Source organism: Podarcis liolepis (genome assembly GCF_965112155.1).
Source record: "Podarcis liolepis genome assembly, chromosome: 12".
Taxonomy (NCBI): Eukaryota; Metazoa; Chordata; class Lepidosauria; order Squamata; family Lacertidae; genus Podarcis; species Podarcis liolepis.
Window position 1 is genome coordinate 47,399,542 of NC_139563.1, and position 16,522 is coordinate 47,416,063.

Consider the following 16,522-nt stretch of genomic DNA (forward strand, 5'->3'; position numbering starts at 1 on the left):
ACACCCAAACTCTTAACGGACGGTGTGGTACTAATTGCACCCTCGCAAGAGATGGGAGTTGCCCCCTCAATCCCATATTGTCCCGTCCCAGCCAGAGGACCTCTGTCTTCGAAGGATTTAACTTCAACCGGCTCCCACGTAACCATCCAGCCACAGCTTCCAGACATCTGGTCAGTGTGTCTGGGACCGAGTCAGGATGGCCATCCATCAACAGACAGAGTTGGGTATCATCGGCATACTGATGGCAACCCAGCCCAAAACTCCGGACAAGCTGGGCGAGGGGGCGCATAAAGATGTTAAAAAGCATTGGGGAGAGTATCACACCCTGAGGCACTCCACACACCAAGGAGTGGCGCAATGACAATTCCCCTGCCCCCAAGCGCCACCCTCTGTCCCCGACCAGAGAGGAACGAGCGCAGCCATTGAAGGACTGTGCCCTGGATCCCCACGTCGGCAAGGTGGTGGTCCAGGAGTTCGTGATCGACCATGTCGAAGGCTGCTGACAGGTCTAGAAGAATCAGCAGCCCCGACCTGCCTCGATCCAGCTGCCTGCGGAGATCATCTGTTAGGGCGACCAGAGCCGTCTCGGTCCCATGACCAGTGTGGAAGCCGGACTGGAATGGATCCAGAGCCGATTTAGAGAGAGTCTCCACCCCTTGGTTTGCTCTTTATAAAACACAACTTTCCCCCTTCCCACCTTCACTAACTAGGCAATTCATAATTACTGCCAGGAGCAACGAGGTCAGTGATGCATCTGCTACACAATTTCAATAGCTGTGGCTTCGCCTTCTTCATCCTGTTCTTGGGTCTCCTTCTCCCGAGTATCACAGGAAGGGAACTGAAGTTTGTTGTAGTGGTAAGCATGAGGTCTTCTTTTCATTGCTAACAATGACCTTGACATTGCAGATTTGTGCAATTCCTCTTTCTATAGCCGGATTCCATGAATAATAATGTGCATTTTGTACAGCTGAGGTGCAATAGTCTTATTTCAAAGATGATTTCAGATATTTTTATTTTCTCATCCCCTCCCTTTGGGGGGGGGCAGGCAGGGAGGAAGGCCATTTTGCATAATTCTTTCTTCCTACACAATGCCTGGGAATGATGTTCAGTCCAGGGCATTGCAGAGCATGCAAAATGGTGGCCAGGCTTCCAACGCATTTGCTCCAAGAAATAGAGGAGAAAATGAGAGCAGTGGTGTTGCTGCTGCTAAGCCCTCCTTCCCAAGACACCGTTGGGAGGAATTTTCCTTCCCCAGGAGAAACTTGGTTAAATTGTCCCCCAATTCCTTTGCTCACAAACAGAATGGCGTTTTTTGAGAGGCAATTAACACCCAGCCATAGCATTGTGTAGGGACGTGGGTGGTGCTGTGGGTTAAACCACAGAGCCTAGGACTTGCCAATCAGAAGGTCAGCGGTTCGAATCCCCGTGACAGGGTGAGCTCCCGTTGCTCGGTCCCTGCTCCTGCCAACCTAGCAGTTCGAAAGCACGTCATGTGCAAGTAGATAAATAGGGACCGCTCCGGCAGGAAGGTAAACGGTGTTTCTGTGTGGTGCTCTGGTTCGCCAGAAGCGGCTTAGTCATGCTGGCCACATGACCCAGAAGCTGTACGCCGGCTCCCTCGGCCAGTAAAGCGAGATGAGCGCCGCAACCCCAGAGTCGGCCACGACTGGACCTAATAGTCAGGGGTCCCTTTACCTTTACAGCATTGTGTACCACCTTCACAGAACACATCGTGGATCTGATCAAATAGGCATATAAAGCCAGTTTATTTCTATGTTGTCACTGGGGCAAAATTCAATTCATTTTTCATTTCAGTTTCTGAACCAGGGATGCCAACTTGAATAAAATATTGGGGGGGCCAGAAAAGCCCCCCCCCCCACATAATCGATCACATGACACCGCACACACACACTATTTGAATGGCAATGCCCAGCAACTTTGGGGGGGCAGCCCCCTCAAATATTTTATTGGGGGGTGGTTGAAGTTGGCTCCTATGATGGCAGCTGAAAAACAGCTATCCTTGTAAATTCACATTTTTCTGAATTTTGCAATGTAGTTATCCAGCTCACATACAAAATGCATTATATTGGAGAAGCAATCTCCACACAGTCTTTCATTCTTTCTTTGCTTCCTTTTTATGGATGAACCCCAGTAAAGTTACATGTAAATTATTACTTATAATTTGCAGCACAGAACTGTATTCTTGACAGCCTTTTAGTTTGTAAATCTGTTCCCTCTAGAACAGGGGTTTCCAAACCCATCACTTTTATCCAGGTGATCTGCAGCATGTCCTCATTAAATAGTCATATTGATTTTTTGAGCTATGGCAAGAAAGCGAATGTCTAATTCAGATAAATTGCAAACAATTATAGTTTCTCTGAAAGCTAATACGGTCTCCGAACCATTTTACTAGGTTTACCGACATGGCGACAGAAGCTCCCTTTCATCTTTTCCCACTAATGTTTACAACGAAGAAGATGCTTGGCCGCAAGGATTCGGGCAACTCACGACGGTTTGATAGCTGCTCTTAGAAATGGAAGCATATTTTGTTTCATATGTTTACATTTATTTCATGCTCATTAAGATACTAATTAATCAAAATATACTCCAAATGTTTTATTTTTATTTATTTTTTTAAGTTAACAATATCTAAATACAGGTGTTAACCTTGCTGTTGTCCTGAAGTTGTGAAAAAGAACAGAGCTTAGCTTTTTCATGATGCTGTAATGTACAATCAACATTGTCATCCTAGAATACACAAAGTCTTTATCCTCGGAATGGGCAGCCAAATGTATCAATCAGTTTTACATGCCTACTTTTCTTTTCTTTCCCCCTCAGCTTGGAATGCAGCAGCAATACGAATTGGGCCAATTCATAAGGAAGAGATATGAGGGCTTCTTAAGTCCTGACTACAAGCCAAACGAAGCAAGTATTGGAAATAACAAGAGACTTTAGCCCTGTTCATTTAGTGTTAACATTTATACAAACATAACGTTAGGGTCAAACTTCAGGTGAACTTTGGATTGGGACAAGCAGTTGCAAGTAGAAGTGCAGGATGTGTGTCTTCAGGGCAAGGGGAAACTGAGAATTGATTTCCCCTATTTACTCAAATTTACCCAACTTTACTCATAATTCCCATCCCCATGTGCCCCAAATCTCCTTGTCCAGCAGCAGTGGCAGAGCTAACAAGAGACTTTGCCCCTGTTCATTTAGCAGTAACATTTATGGAAACATAACAGATGAGTTTCCCCCATGCTCTTTAGATCGGGACAAGCAAATACAAGCAGAAGTGGAGAATGTGTGTGGAGGGAACGACAAATGATTTCCCTTTGGGGTTCTAAACTTACTCACAGTTGCGATCCCTATGTGCCCCAAATCTCCTTGTCCAGCAGCAGTGTCAGGGACTGCTGCTAAATACCGTATTTTTCGCTCTATAAGACGCACCAGACCACAAGACGCACCTAGTTTTTGGAGGTGGAAAACAAGAAAAAAAATATTCTGAACCTCAGAAGCCAGAACAGCAAGAGGGATCGCTGCGCAGTGAAAGCAGCAATCCCTCTTGCTGTTCTGGCTTCTGGGATAGCTGCGCAGCCTGCATTCGCTCCATAAGACGCACCCACATTTCCCCTTACTTTTTAGGAGGCGAAAAGTGAGTCTTTTAGAGCAAAAAATACAGTATGTCTGTTTCCATGCTTCCTCCTCTGTTATCAGCATGGCAGCAGAGGAAAGAAGGTGAAGACCCCTCTCTTTCTTTTCCCATGTCCTCCTCTTCTTTGGTCCTCTCTGACCCACCCCCATTATTGTTGTAACGTCCCCTGGGACCTTACGGTGAAGGGCAGGGAATAAATTAAAATTATAACACTCACAACAAAAAGAATAAGAACAACACTGGGGAATAAGCCCCAGAAATCATTGACATTTCCCAGCATTTGGTGATTGAGGAAGAGAAGGGGGTTCTTCACTGGCTTGGACTAAACCAAAAGCTGGAGAAAGACTGGGTTCCAATGCCCGCCATATTTTAAGGCACATGTTATGAACTGCTATGGTTTGTATTCTGAGAAAATGAATTGTGAAGTCCAGTGACACGACTCACACTTTCACATACCCACATGAACTCGCCAGCCCTCACAACAGAGTGAACACGCAGGAACAGGTGGCCTGTCAGTCAAATCTACCTCATGGCTCCTGGCAGAAAAAGGGAAGAAATATTCACCAAGGATTCTCAAATGTTGTTCTTTCTTCTGTTTCTCTTTGGGGTATATGCTTAATGTCCAAGTCTCCCCAAGAGAGTATTTTACTGGGATTCAAATCAACTTTACATAGAATTATACCTTCGGTTGTAGGATTAAAAAAAACACACAAAAACCAACACTATCCTATAACTACACTTTTCCTTTTTTCCACTCTCTAGATTTATGTCCGAAGTACAGATACTGATCGAACCATTATGAGCGCTCAAACCAATCTGGCCGGACTCTTTCCTCCTAAAGGAAACCAAATCTGGAACAAAGAGATCCTTTGGCAACCAATTCCAGTTCATACTGTGCCACGTTCAGATGACAAGGCAAGAAAGCGTGTGGTATTTTTAACCTTTCCTGCTCCCTGTGCAATGAAAACATGGGCTGGATCCAGACACATCAAAGAAGCGTTTCAGTTTAAAGTGTGGTCAATTTAAACAGGGAAAACAAGTAGAGGAAACAGGACTCCATGTCGCCTCATGGTGGCACAATATTATATCGCACATACAACATACAAATCACTTTTTCTTTACCATTCCAGCTGAATCCATGGTAACCTAAAAGAGAATATATACCGTATTTTTCATCCCACAGGACGCTCTGTCCCATAGGACGCACCTAGTTTTTGGGGGGGAAATAAAGGGAATTTTTTTTCCCTTTCTTTCCACCCCAAAAGCAGGTCGGGGAAACCGAACCAGGAACAGCGGGATGGCGACACTGTGCCTCCTTGCTGTCCCCTTAGCTTGTGGGGCTGGCTGATGTCTGTCCGGCGCGCGGGGCGCTCTGCTTCAGGGCGCCTTTGCGCCGGGCGGCAGGCTGCTATCCGCAGCGTGGGGAGCCCTGCGGATGTGTTCCCGAAGCGGCGAGCGCTCTGCTTTCAGGGCTGCCTAGGCTGCGGATGTGTTCCTGAAGCCTGGAGAGCGAGAGGGGTCGGTGCGCACCGACCCCTCTCGCTCTCCAAGCTTCAGTGAAAGCCTGCATTCGCCCCATAGGACGCACCCAGATTTCCCCTTCATTTTTGGAGGGGAAAAAGTGCGTCCTATAGGGCGAAAAATACGGTATATGCACGCACGCGCACACACATTAACAGAGAGAACACAGACCTATTCAAGGTGTAGACAGGTATATATTAAGAGAGTTTGAGATATATATATATATATTAAGAGAGAGAAATAGAAGGCTTAGACCTGTAATGCTGGGTTGGAGGTGTAATGCGACAGAAATCAGACTCCAGCCTCAAGAGTCTCAACAGCATCAAGCTTTAAGCATTTTCCCTCCTGCCAAAGTATTGAATGTGTGCAAACAACCTCAGACTATTAATCATAATCCAAATTTAGGATGGACACATGGATTATGCACAGGCAGGAGACACCATCAGGAGGCCTTTGTAGTTAGTTAATACATTTTATTTATTTGTTCTTATTTTAGTTGTTGTATTTTCCTGTCAAAGCCAAATGTCCGAAATATGACCTACTTCTAAGGGAAACGTTTGAATCCGAAACAGTCAGGGGAGAACTGAAAAAGCACATGGTAAGAAAGGGAGAGGTGGTAACTTTAAGGCCGCAGTCCCTGCAAGGCAGTCCCACTGACGTCAATGGGTCTTACTTTTGAGTAGACATCCCGAGGAATGTGCAGCAAATGTCTGATTTGACAGCCAAACCGTTGTAGCGCCAGCCTATAAACCTGTTTGCTCATGACAAATTTGTCGCTGCTGTTTTTTTCCAGGTCATTTTTTTAAGAATTAGTTGTGCAAGCGCTCCTCTAGGCTACTTAAAACTAGAGATGTATCAACTGACCAATAGGGAAACTCTTTCTCTACCTGAAAATGCAACCCATGTACTTGCGTATGTAGCTTGGAAGTGTTTTATTTCTCTTGTTCTCACTTGCTTGCAAAATAAACAGAGAATAAATTTTCCCAAAAGGGAAAGATGTCTAGACAGATTGTCATGTTCAGGGGTCAGCAAACTTTTTCAGCAGGGGGATAGTCCACTGTCCCTCAGACCTTGTGGGGAGCCAGACTATATTTTGGGGGGGGGGAGGATGAAGGAATTCCTATGCCCCACAAATAACCCAGAGATGCATTTTAAATAAAAGGACACATTCTACTCATGTAAAAACACGCTGATTCCCGGAGCGTCTGCGGGCTGGATTTAGAAGGCGATGGGGCCGGATCCGGCCCCCAGGCCTTCGCTTGCCTACCCATGGTCTTGTTGTTTTGGCATGGAAGACAAGAGCACTTCCAGATTTGCAGGGTCCAATGTCAGTGTGCTTAACCCCTTCCCTTCTGAATACCAGAAGGGAATGAAGGGTCCCTTCCACTTTCTTTGAGTGGCAGGTCGGAATGAGGGGAAAGGGCCCCCAATTTGCTCCCTTCCCATCATCTGGGAAGTGGAGAAGCTGATCCTTTTATTCTTGAAAAGCCTGTACAGTATTAAAGGACAGGGCTAAACTTTGCCAAATCATAACACACCAACAGGAACAGGCGCTATTGATCCCTCCGTACCCATTCACACTTAGTGATTTATTGATCCTTCTGCTCTTTCTCTTTCAGGAATTTCTAGGTAAAATGGCAGCTAACATGGGATACGACTTGCCGACGGTTCTGGATTATAAAAGTCTCAAACTCTGGAAGGCATACGATGCTTTAGTTGTTCAGGTATTTCTAAGAAAACTTTATCACTCATCCGGCTCCAATAACAACAACAAAATAATAGGTTAGAACAAGATCTGGCAACCAAAGGCGAATGAGAGCACTTCATGTGGAACAATGATTAGCCAATGGCGGAGCTTCATGCTCCGGCACTGGGGGGCAGAGAGCAGGTGGGGGCGGGGCTGGCATGCACCCGAGGGGCGTGCACTCCCCCCCACCCCTCTTCCTCCACCAGTGTGATTAGCGGCCCTGTTTTCAATACTGCTTGTGTCACCATAGCAACAGAAACTGCAGAGTGGTCCAAGCTACTGTTTAGACCCAGGGGTGCCAACCTGAATAAAATATGGGGGGGCAGGTAAGCCCTACCCCCGTAATCAATCACATGGTGTGGCATACACACGCCATTTGGGGGCAATGCCTATCAACTTTGGGCCTGCCCCCCTCAAATATTTTATTGGGGGACCCGAAGGGACTGTGGCCTCTAGGAGTTGGCTCCTATGTCACCAGGGAAGGGGAAAGGGAAGAAATAAATGTCCCACAATGAGCTCCGGCTACTTAGTTTCTGTGGCACAGGCAACACATCACCTGTACTGGGCCACCTCTTTAGTTATGGAAAGGCCCATTCTCCCAAAAAGGAGAATCTATCAGGCTAAGCTCATCCATCTTGGCTGACCACTCTAGCAGTCATTTTATTTAAACACCAGAGTCACAGGGTTGGGGAGGCGACTCCAAAAACCTATTTAGTCTAACTCTAACCTTAGAACCACAGAAATTTATTCAGACCAAGGACTCAGCTACACTCAGTCAACTATATCATTATAACTGTGTTATAAATATGTGACACCTTTTTTTTAAACTGTGTGTAGATCCAGCCCCAGCCTCCTCTCATTATAACATGTTTTTATCGGCTCTGGTTTTTGCTGGTGGTTGTGAGCCACTTTATGTAAACCAAAAGGTGGCATGTAATGGGTTTCCCTAAATATAGATATGAATCAAGAGAAGAGGTAACTGTGAGTGGGGGGGAGGGCATGGATCACAGGAGGGGGAAAAACCTTCTTTTTTTCCTAACTGTAGAAAATCCATAACCTGCCTCGCCCAGACTGGGCTGATGATCAAGCCATGGAGAAATTGGGAAAGATTTTGGCCTTTTCTTTACATGCCATGTTTGGGGTACACAAAAGAGTAGAAAAATCACAACTACAAGGAGGTAAGGAGGGAAAATTCAATATGACATGCATGTATCCTTGTTTATCTTAAGTGGGGGCAGCTAATTTTTTAATTTTTTTGCCTCAGGGGCTGCACTGAGGGTTGGACACACATACCTCAAGGGGCACATGACTCATGTGTGCAAAAGCACATGTATGTGTGTATGCCTACCTCTGCACCCGTCCAGCATGGGCCTAGGCTGCTCGCGTCACCATCCAGAGAGTGATGAGCAAATGCCTTTGTGGTTGCCAGCCTCTGCCAGGGAAACAGCCAGACTCTACAACATGTATTGATCACGTTATTATTGGTGACAGTGGTTGTGTTTGGAGGGCATTGCTAGGATTCCATATCACCTTGAAAACAACAACAACAACAACAACAACAACAACAACAACAACAAAGTTAGATGTTCTCAGTCCCAGCTTTTTGGGGAGCAGGGAGGAGTCACCACAGTGATAAAGGGGAGTGAAAGGCTGGGAATGGCTTACTGGTTTCACCATCATTTGTATTCTTTTTCATCACCATTAAGGTCTCCTTCTGCAAGAGATTTTGGATCAGATGACACAACTTCCTAAAGGAAGAAAAATGTTAATGTATTCAGCTGTACGTATGAACAGTTTTTAAATTGACCAAACCTTCTGTAGCTCACATTTTTCCTGCTCCTTTCTAGCTCCCTTTTCTGTTTGGCAACACTATTTGTCTACTCAATTCACATTACGCTCGTCACATATTTTAAAAGTTGGGTTAAAAGCTAACGCTTTTAAATTTGAAGTGAAAGCAGCTGTGCCCCTGATCCGTGGCCCTGCCCTCATGATTCGGATTGGGCCCCACACAGTACATTGTACTTGGGAATATATGGGGAGGCTTGAGGCTAGGAAACCTGCAGAGCCCTCCAACCCAGGTCAGGTGTGGTGCGCTCTTTCTGCAAAACAGAAGTGGAAATCTCACACATATACAAGATTAATGCAACATCTCACTGATACTGAAGGCAACCTCAAGGCCATCCCCAGGTCTCAGGAGTATAACTTAAAAGACAACAATAATGCAAAAAATAAATAAATCTCAGCTAGATTCTGGAGTCATGTTCTAGGGCAGAAAGGGGAGATCCCAAGTGTCTTGTAACATGTTGTCCGTTTCAGTGCTGGCATGTATTTGCTAAAGGGCTTTCTCCATTCTGTTACCGCTCACATTCTGTATTCCAAACCACACATCATTCATTTTTCAATATGAATATGACAGGTTCTTACATAATTCACATTGTCAAGTTTCACTTTCTTATTGGCGCTGGATATAGACATGTGCCTCCTCCCCTCAGGGAGCAGAGTTGCGTATTGACTCCGAAATGCTTAATAACCCTACTCAGTACTTTCTAGTAAACGTTAAACAAAATGGAAGGTAAATCAAAGCCCGCAGAACCCCACAGCACCCAAGCCACCTTCCCAAAGCACCACCTTCTGGGAACAACCATCCAAGTTGGAGCAGAACAACTGCAAAACAACTTCCCCTACTCCCAACTCAGATAGTCTCTCAGAAGAATTCCATGGCTGGTGGCAATAAAGACCCCTGAGAGGTCAAGGAGACCCAACAGGGACATACTCGACCTTTCCATTGTTCATACATAGGACCTGCCTGTGCAATCCTTTTTAGGGCCGATAGACTGCATGACTGGAGTACACACATTTTATGTACAATATGTGTATACAGTCCTGGATTCATATGCAGAAGAGTGAGTGGCATAAACTTTATTTCAGATGGACGTATGCAGAATGAAGCACAAATGTGAAGTAACTACATGTTTAAACAATACTGAAGAAATGTCTGAAACAAGGTCCTACATCCCCGGGGCTGCACATTTCATTCTCTTTAAATTCTTGCTTGGGTAATCTTGCGAAAGGGGTCCTTTTGCAATTAAATCCATCGCATGCCATAGACCACAGTGGAGGACTTTGTCTGATACCACATCCTTGGAACTTAAGGCCGGCCCAAGACATTTTGGCACTTGAGGTGGACACAAAATGTAGTGAAGATCTGCCTCAGGAAGAAAGGGGAAATAAAGATTGGCATCATTACCTGCTGCCCCTGTGCAACTTGCCACCTGAGGCAGTCATCTCACCTTGCCTCATGGGTGGGCCGGCCCGGCTTAGAGCTAACAGTGTCTAAGTACTCTATACACAAACGCACTTCTGTCATGGGAGTAGTAAGGAATTCTTTATTTTCTTTTTATAGCATGATGTCACACTAGCAGCTCTCCAGGTAGCATTGGGTGTTTTCAAAGAACATCTACCTCCCTTCGCCGCTTGCCATTTTTTTGAGCTATATCAAGAAGACAATGCGTAAGTACTGATGCATAGATAAAATAATCAGCAATGGTATATTGGGTAAACAAGATTCACTCACCTTCTCAAACCTGCACAGAACACAGTATTTCTTCTCACAATTCGTGCACTGCTAAAATGAATCAAAAAAAAGTTGCGTTCCCAGACACTCCAAGTGTTCCTATTTTCCAAGGACACCCCTAATTTAGAGAAGCTGTCCCAGTTTCTGATTTAATCCCAGAACTTCTCACTTTTTCTTAGAAAGTCCCTATTTTCATTGGAGAAATGTTGGAGGGTATGGAATTATCCCAGCCCTCAGCTGTCTGAAGCCAATCCTGTATAGGGAAGGTTGTTTTTAATGTTTAACATATTATCTTGTTTTTATATACCGTATTTCTCGCTCTATAGGACGCACCTGGCCATTGGACGCACCTTGTTTTAGAGGGGGAGAACAAGAAAAAAAAAATCTCCCCCTCTCTGCTCAGCGCCCTTTCAGCGAAGCCGCAGGAGAAACGGAGCCCCTTCCATTTCTCCTCCTACTTGGCTGAAGGAACGCTGCGCAGCTCTCCCTCTCTGCTGAAGCCGGGATAGTCTTGCTCTCCCGGCTTCAGCAAAAGGAACCTGAAGCCTGTGGGGCGCAGCGGGAATTTGCGCTGCGCTCCGAAGGCTTCAGGCAGCTATCCTATCCTTGAATCCTGGAGAGCGAGAGGGGTCGGTGCGCACCGACCCCTCTTGCTCTCCAGGCTTCAGCGAAAGCAACGCGAAGCCTCCGGAGCATGGAGGGAGCACTCCTTCTGTGCTTCGGAGGCTTTGCATTGCTATCGCTGAAGCCAAGGAGCCTGTATTCGCTCCATAGGATGCACACACATTTCCCCTTAATTTTTGGAGGGGGAAAAGTGTGTCCTATAGAGGAAAGAATATGATACATTGGAAGCTGCCCAGAGTGGCTGGGGCAACCCAGTAAGATGTGTGGGGTATGAATTATCATTATGGAATGGGACGTCCCTATTTTCATTGGAGAAATGTTGAAGAGTATGCATTCCTCTGTGTTTGAGCTTGACACCCAGCTGTCCAAAATGCTATTGGAAGTGCATTTCATAGGTGCATGGCTGAGGTGTACCTGCCTTTGAAAGACAGAAAGGGATTGAAAGGGTTGAGCCACACTTTGTGCCAGCGTTCTTCAATCTAGAGTCCCCAGATGTTGTTGGACTACAGCTGCAACATCGACGGTCTTAAGACATAAGGCTGCTGCTGAAGCAACAGCTGCATTTTGCATGTAGGTCCTTTGGTGTTTTGCCACCTCTGCACAAGTCCCATTGTGGTGCATGCAAAGGTGTGCTTGAGAGGGCAGGTGGGGACACGCTTGAATTGCAGGATAGATGCACTGAAGGAAAGAAATGGAGGGGGCATTGCCAGACAACAGCAGTGCACAGCAGGGATAGTGGACGGCGGGGGCAGGGGTGGAGGCCAGGCACCCACAGCAAACGTTCTGTGGGTACCCACCCCCCCGGCCCCCTGGAGTTAGCGCCAATGTCCCTGGGCAATATATGGCTGCATCTTATGAGAATGACCACATAGGAATCCAATCAGGGGGTGACCTGACTTTCTTCTTTTCAGTGAGTACACCGTCGAGATGTACTATCGGACCAGTACTGATGCTCCACCCCAACAGCTCGTTTTGCCAGGCTGTGAAGCGACTTGTCCCTTTGGTCGGTTTAAACACCTGCTTTCTGATGTCATACCAAAATACTGGGAATTAGAATGTAACTATTGGTGGTATCGTGACCTAGAGGTAAGATAGGGTTGAAACAAACATGTGTAAAACGGATGTGTCATCATTCAAGGTCCCAGCTTGACTTTCCTCTCAAAATCATAATACAGTGGTACCTCGCGTTAAGTACTTAATTCGTTCCGGAGGTCCATTCTTAACCTGAAACTGTTCTTAACCTGAAGCACCACTTTAGCTAATGGGGCCTCCTGCTGCCGCTGCACCGTTGAAGCACGATTTCTGTTCTCATCCTGAAGCAAAGTTCTTAACCTGAGGTACTATTTCTGGGTTATCGGACTCTGTAACCTGAAGCGTATGTAATCCCCCACCTTCATCCTGCTCCACCCTCGAGACACTGGAAAGCAGACAGCCCTGTTTTCCTGAGAACTATAGTTCGTTAAGGCTGTCGGGAATTATAGCTTTGTGAGGGGTAAAATGCAATTCCCAGTGTACTTTGGAGGACGTCACTGTTGGGAGGAAAGCTACAACAATTGTAATATGTTACCTAAAAAGGCAATGAAGTGGAAGACATAAAGGCAGACTATTCTTCCTCCTCACCGATTCCTACTTTTTTAGTAAATACTTACAGTCATACCTCGGGTTACAGATGCTTCAGGTTGCATTTTTCCGGGTTATGTTTTTTTTTAAAAAAAAATATTTATTACTTTTAAACACTACAAAAAAGGAAAGAAGAAAAAAAAGACAATACAATACAATATAAAAAAATTACACAACACTAACACAATAAACTAAACAAGACAAAACAAAAACAGTTTAACACACATCATACAATTTCAATATCTTATCTTACATTCACTTGTTTCAACGACCTCCTCACACCTCCCTTTTTGTATTCCACTTCTATTAATTATTTCAGCAATTCCTTTCCATCTTCCTCTATTTTCTATCCTATAATTCTCTTAACATATTCTACCCTTATTTTTCCTTTAATACGCTAATAATCTATTTATACCTAATTCCTTATAACATTTCTACTAAAGCCATATAACTTCATTCCAACATTTTTCTAACATTCATTAATTTTACAATATTTCTATAAATAGTCTTTAAACTTTTTCCATTCTTCTTCCACCGACTCTTCTCCCTGGTTTCGGATTCTGCCAGTCATTTCCGCCAGTTCCATATAGTCCATCAACCTGGTGATCTTCTGTCCGATGCTTTTAGCTCTTTTCCAAGTCCCTTCTGCAGATCTTCTTCATATTTATACAAAAACTTTACTTTGTCTTCTACTGATCTTATTTTTATTTTCCTTCCTTTGAAGCTGAAGAATAGACCTTGGGGAAACTCCCACCTAAAGATGATTTTATTCCTTCTCAGCAGGGCAACCAAATCTCCGTAGTTAGACCTAAGATCCAAAAGGTATTTCGGGACGTCTTTAAAAATTTCCACTCTTGGCTGTTGTACTTCTAGGTTCTTCTGGTAGTGCCAACAGTCTCTTATTCTGTTCTTCTCTTTTTTCCCTCCTCTTCCAAATCTGAAGGCCCTCACAGTTTTAATCTCTTCTTGACCCAAATCCAAGTCCCAAAAATCAGCAAATTTCTGTGTGAAGAAGTCTATCAGACTTTCCTTCTCCAATTCAGGTAGGGCTCTGATCCTCAAATTCGTCTGTTTTTCTTTAAATTCAATCATAGCAAGCGTCGACTTATGGTCATCAAGTTGCCTCTGTAAGGCTGGGACTCTCTCTCTCTCCAATTGTGTTACTTTACATTCAGCAGCAACGGCTTTCTCCCTAGCTTCCTCCGCAGTCTGCCGTGTCAAAATAGATTTCTGTATCAATTTCTGAATTGTTTCTGTGTTGATATTCACCTTTTGTCCCAGATTATTTATACTTTCTGTATTTAAGTCAATTTTAATAGTTGCAGCATCCACTTTCGCATTTATCACGTCTGTTTTCTTGTTAAGCTGTTCCAGTGAATCATTTATCTTACTTAATGCATCCGCTAAGGCCTCTTCTGTCGACATACCTCTTGATTTTGAATATACTGCCACAAACGCAATAGGAGAAGAAGCAGGGGGGCCTGATATTGAGGCTCTCCTAGATTGCTGCCAAGTCCTCCCAGACCTTAATGTTTTTTCAAGAACTGACTAGTCCGTTTTTTCCTTTCCATTTGCCATAACACTTAAACGATTCAAGGTCAGTCCCAGAGTCTCACAGCTTTTTATCTTGCAGCTGGAAATTCCCCCAGCCCAGCTCTTGTAACAGTTTCAAAGGCTTCCTCTAGGGGGAAACAGTTTCTGTTTATATTAGTCAATAATGTCCTCTTTTAAACACAGCTCAAACAATGAAGTTAGTTTCAATTTTCAGTTACTTTTACTCCTTTTTAAAAGCAGACGGAGACAGTAGAAACAATGTATTTCTCTTATTAGCTAACTGTCAGTGAATGTTCTAATCGCTGTCGGTGAGCCTTCCAAAAAACGTCAGTCCTGCTAGCAGCCAGTTTCCAGGGTCTGAGTGGCGGTATTTTAACACTCTTGGCTCTCTCCCGCAGGCATATTCAGTTCACAACTCCCCCCCCCTCTTCTCCTGCCTCCCAAGGGGGGGTTTAATGTTCTTTACCGATGGAAATTTAGTCCTTTACAATAGGCTTTCCAAGGCTTCAGCTTACAGCCTCAATGCTTCAGTCTATTTACAAAAGGGGAAGGCGGACTTCCTGTATTGAACCTCCCCGTTACGAATTACAAATTAAACTTTTACAAATTAAACTTTTAGAAATCCAATTCTCCCACTTCAGCTCTACTCACGGGTAATTACTTTAAAATCAAATTGTCCACAGGAAAAAGTCAGCACTCTCCGGCAACAGCAATGCGGCTTCGCTCTGTGGAAGAAGCAGACAATTCGAAGCACCGCACTACTCCCCCCACGTTGCTCCGGACCCCCGAAACTGGGTTTCCCCATGAGTAGGGGAGGCGCAAAAGGTGCCCGCCAAATCCCACGCTCACAGGCTTCTCCCGCCTGTGACTTTTTGGCGGGTCTCCACCTTCGCCATGATAGTCAGACCCAAATTCCCACAGGGAAACTTCCTCCCGATCAGAGGAATTCCGCCTTTACCAGAGGCACCAACCCGGAAGTCTGCATTTTTCCCGGGTTATGGGCTGCCGAAACCCAGAAGTACCAGAACAGGTTACTTCTGGGTTTCAGCGGTCGCGCATGCGCAGAAGCGCTAAATCGCACTTTGTGCATGCACAGAAGCGCCGAATTGCAACCCACGTGTGCACAGATGCGCAGGTGCGGGTTGTGAACGCTGCAGGTTGCAAACACGCATTCCACACGGATCATGTTCGCAACCTGAGCGTCCATTGTATAGGTAAAAAAATGCTTTACTAAATTTCAACCTTTTTAACATACACAGTCAAAACACACTTTCATATTTTCTCTTATTTTTGTTGACTTCCCACCCCATTTTCCAGGCAATACCGTTTGAAGGTTGACAACGTACCGGTAGGACAGGGCACAGGATTCTGGCAAGAAACAAGGTGTGTGTGTGTGTATTTTTGTAAATCAAAACTGGTGTACGGACTCTGTCAAGTTGGATACCTACTGTTCTCCGGATGTGGAATTTCTGACAATTAAATGCAGACCTTTCTATCTTCCCCGGGAATTTACAACAGTGGTGTTAACAGCGGTGTACATAGCAGGGCCATGAGCAGTATGCATGAAAACATCAATGCTAAATTGAGCAGATACCCGGAGGCTGTGCAGATTATTGCGAGGAACTTCAATCACACAGATGTGAGGGCAGTACTCCCAAAATTCCATCAGCACATTGAGTGTGCAACAAGAGGAGAAAATACTCTTGACAAGGTGTACACAAACATTAGACGGGCATATGAGGTCAAAACCTTGGCGCACCTCGGTGGGTCAGGTCATGTGTCCCTGCTTCTGACACCAGTATACACACCCCTCAGGAAACAAGGCCAGATACAAACACGGGTGGTTACGGTGTGGCCTGAGGGAGCCTCTCAGCAACTGCAGGACTGTTTCCAGGAGACCGACTAGAATATCTTCGACCATGAAGATCTAGAAACTTATACATCAATGGTCCTGGATTATATTAGATTCTGCATAGCAAATGTCACCAGGGAAAAGTATGTTAAGTTGTATCCGAATAGGAAGCCCTGGATGACAGGAGAGGATAGGAGATTATTGAAGGCCAGAAATTCTGCTTTTAGAACTGGGGACCGGGTATTGTATGGCATAGAAAGAGCGAACTTGAAGAGGGCTATCAGGAAAGCAAAAGCGGAGTACAGAGGAAAAATTGAGGACCATCTGAGAAATCGTGATACTAGACAAATGTGGCAGGGAGTCCAACATCTGACTGGTTAT

General features: G+C 45.0%; 1 protein-coding gene across 1 annotated transcript; it reads left to right on the plus strand.

Moving 5' to 3' along the window:
* Window positions 1-4,447: 4,447 nt before the first annotated feature.
* On the plus strand, window positions 4,448-15,627 carry LOC310690340 (prostatic acid phosphatase-like; the record flags this gene model as incomplete). The annotated part of the gene is made up of 8 exons (XM_083469096.1): window positions 4,448-4,564; window positions 5,667-5,768; window positions 6,790-6,894; window positions 7,963-8,095; window positions 8,624-8,697; window positions 10,321-10,427; window positions 12,027-12,201; window positions 15,607-15,627. The coding sequence occupies 8 exons, from the start codon at window positions 4,448-4,450 to the stop codon at window positions 15,625-15,627; spliced, it is 834 nt and encodes a 277-aa protein (XP_083325222.1).
* Between the last annotated feature and the right edge of the window lie 895 nt (window positions 15,628-16,522).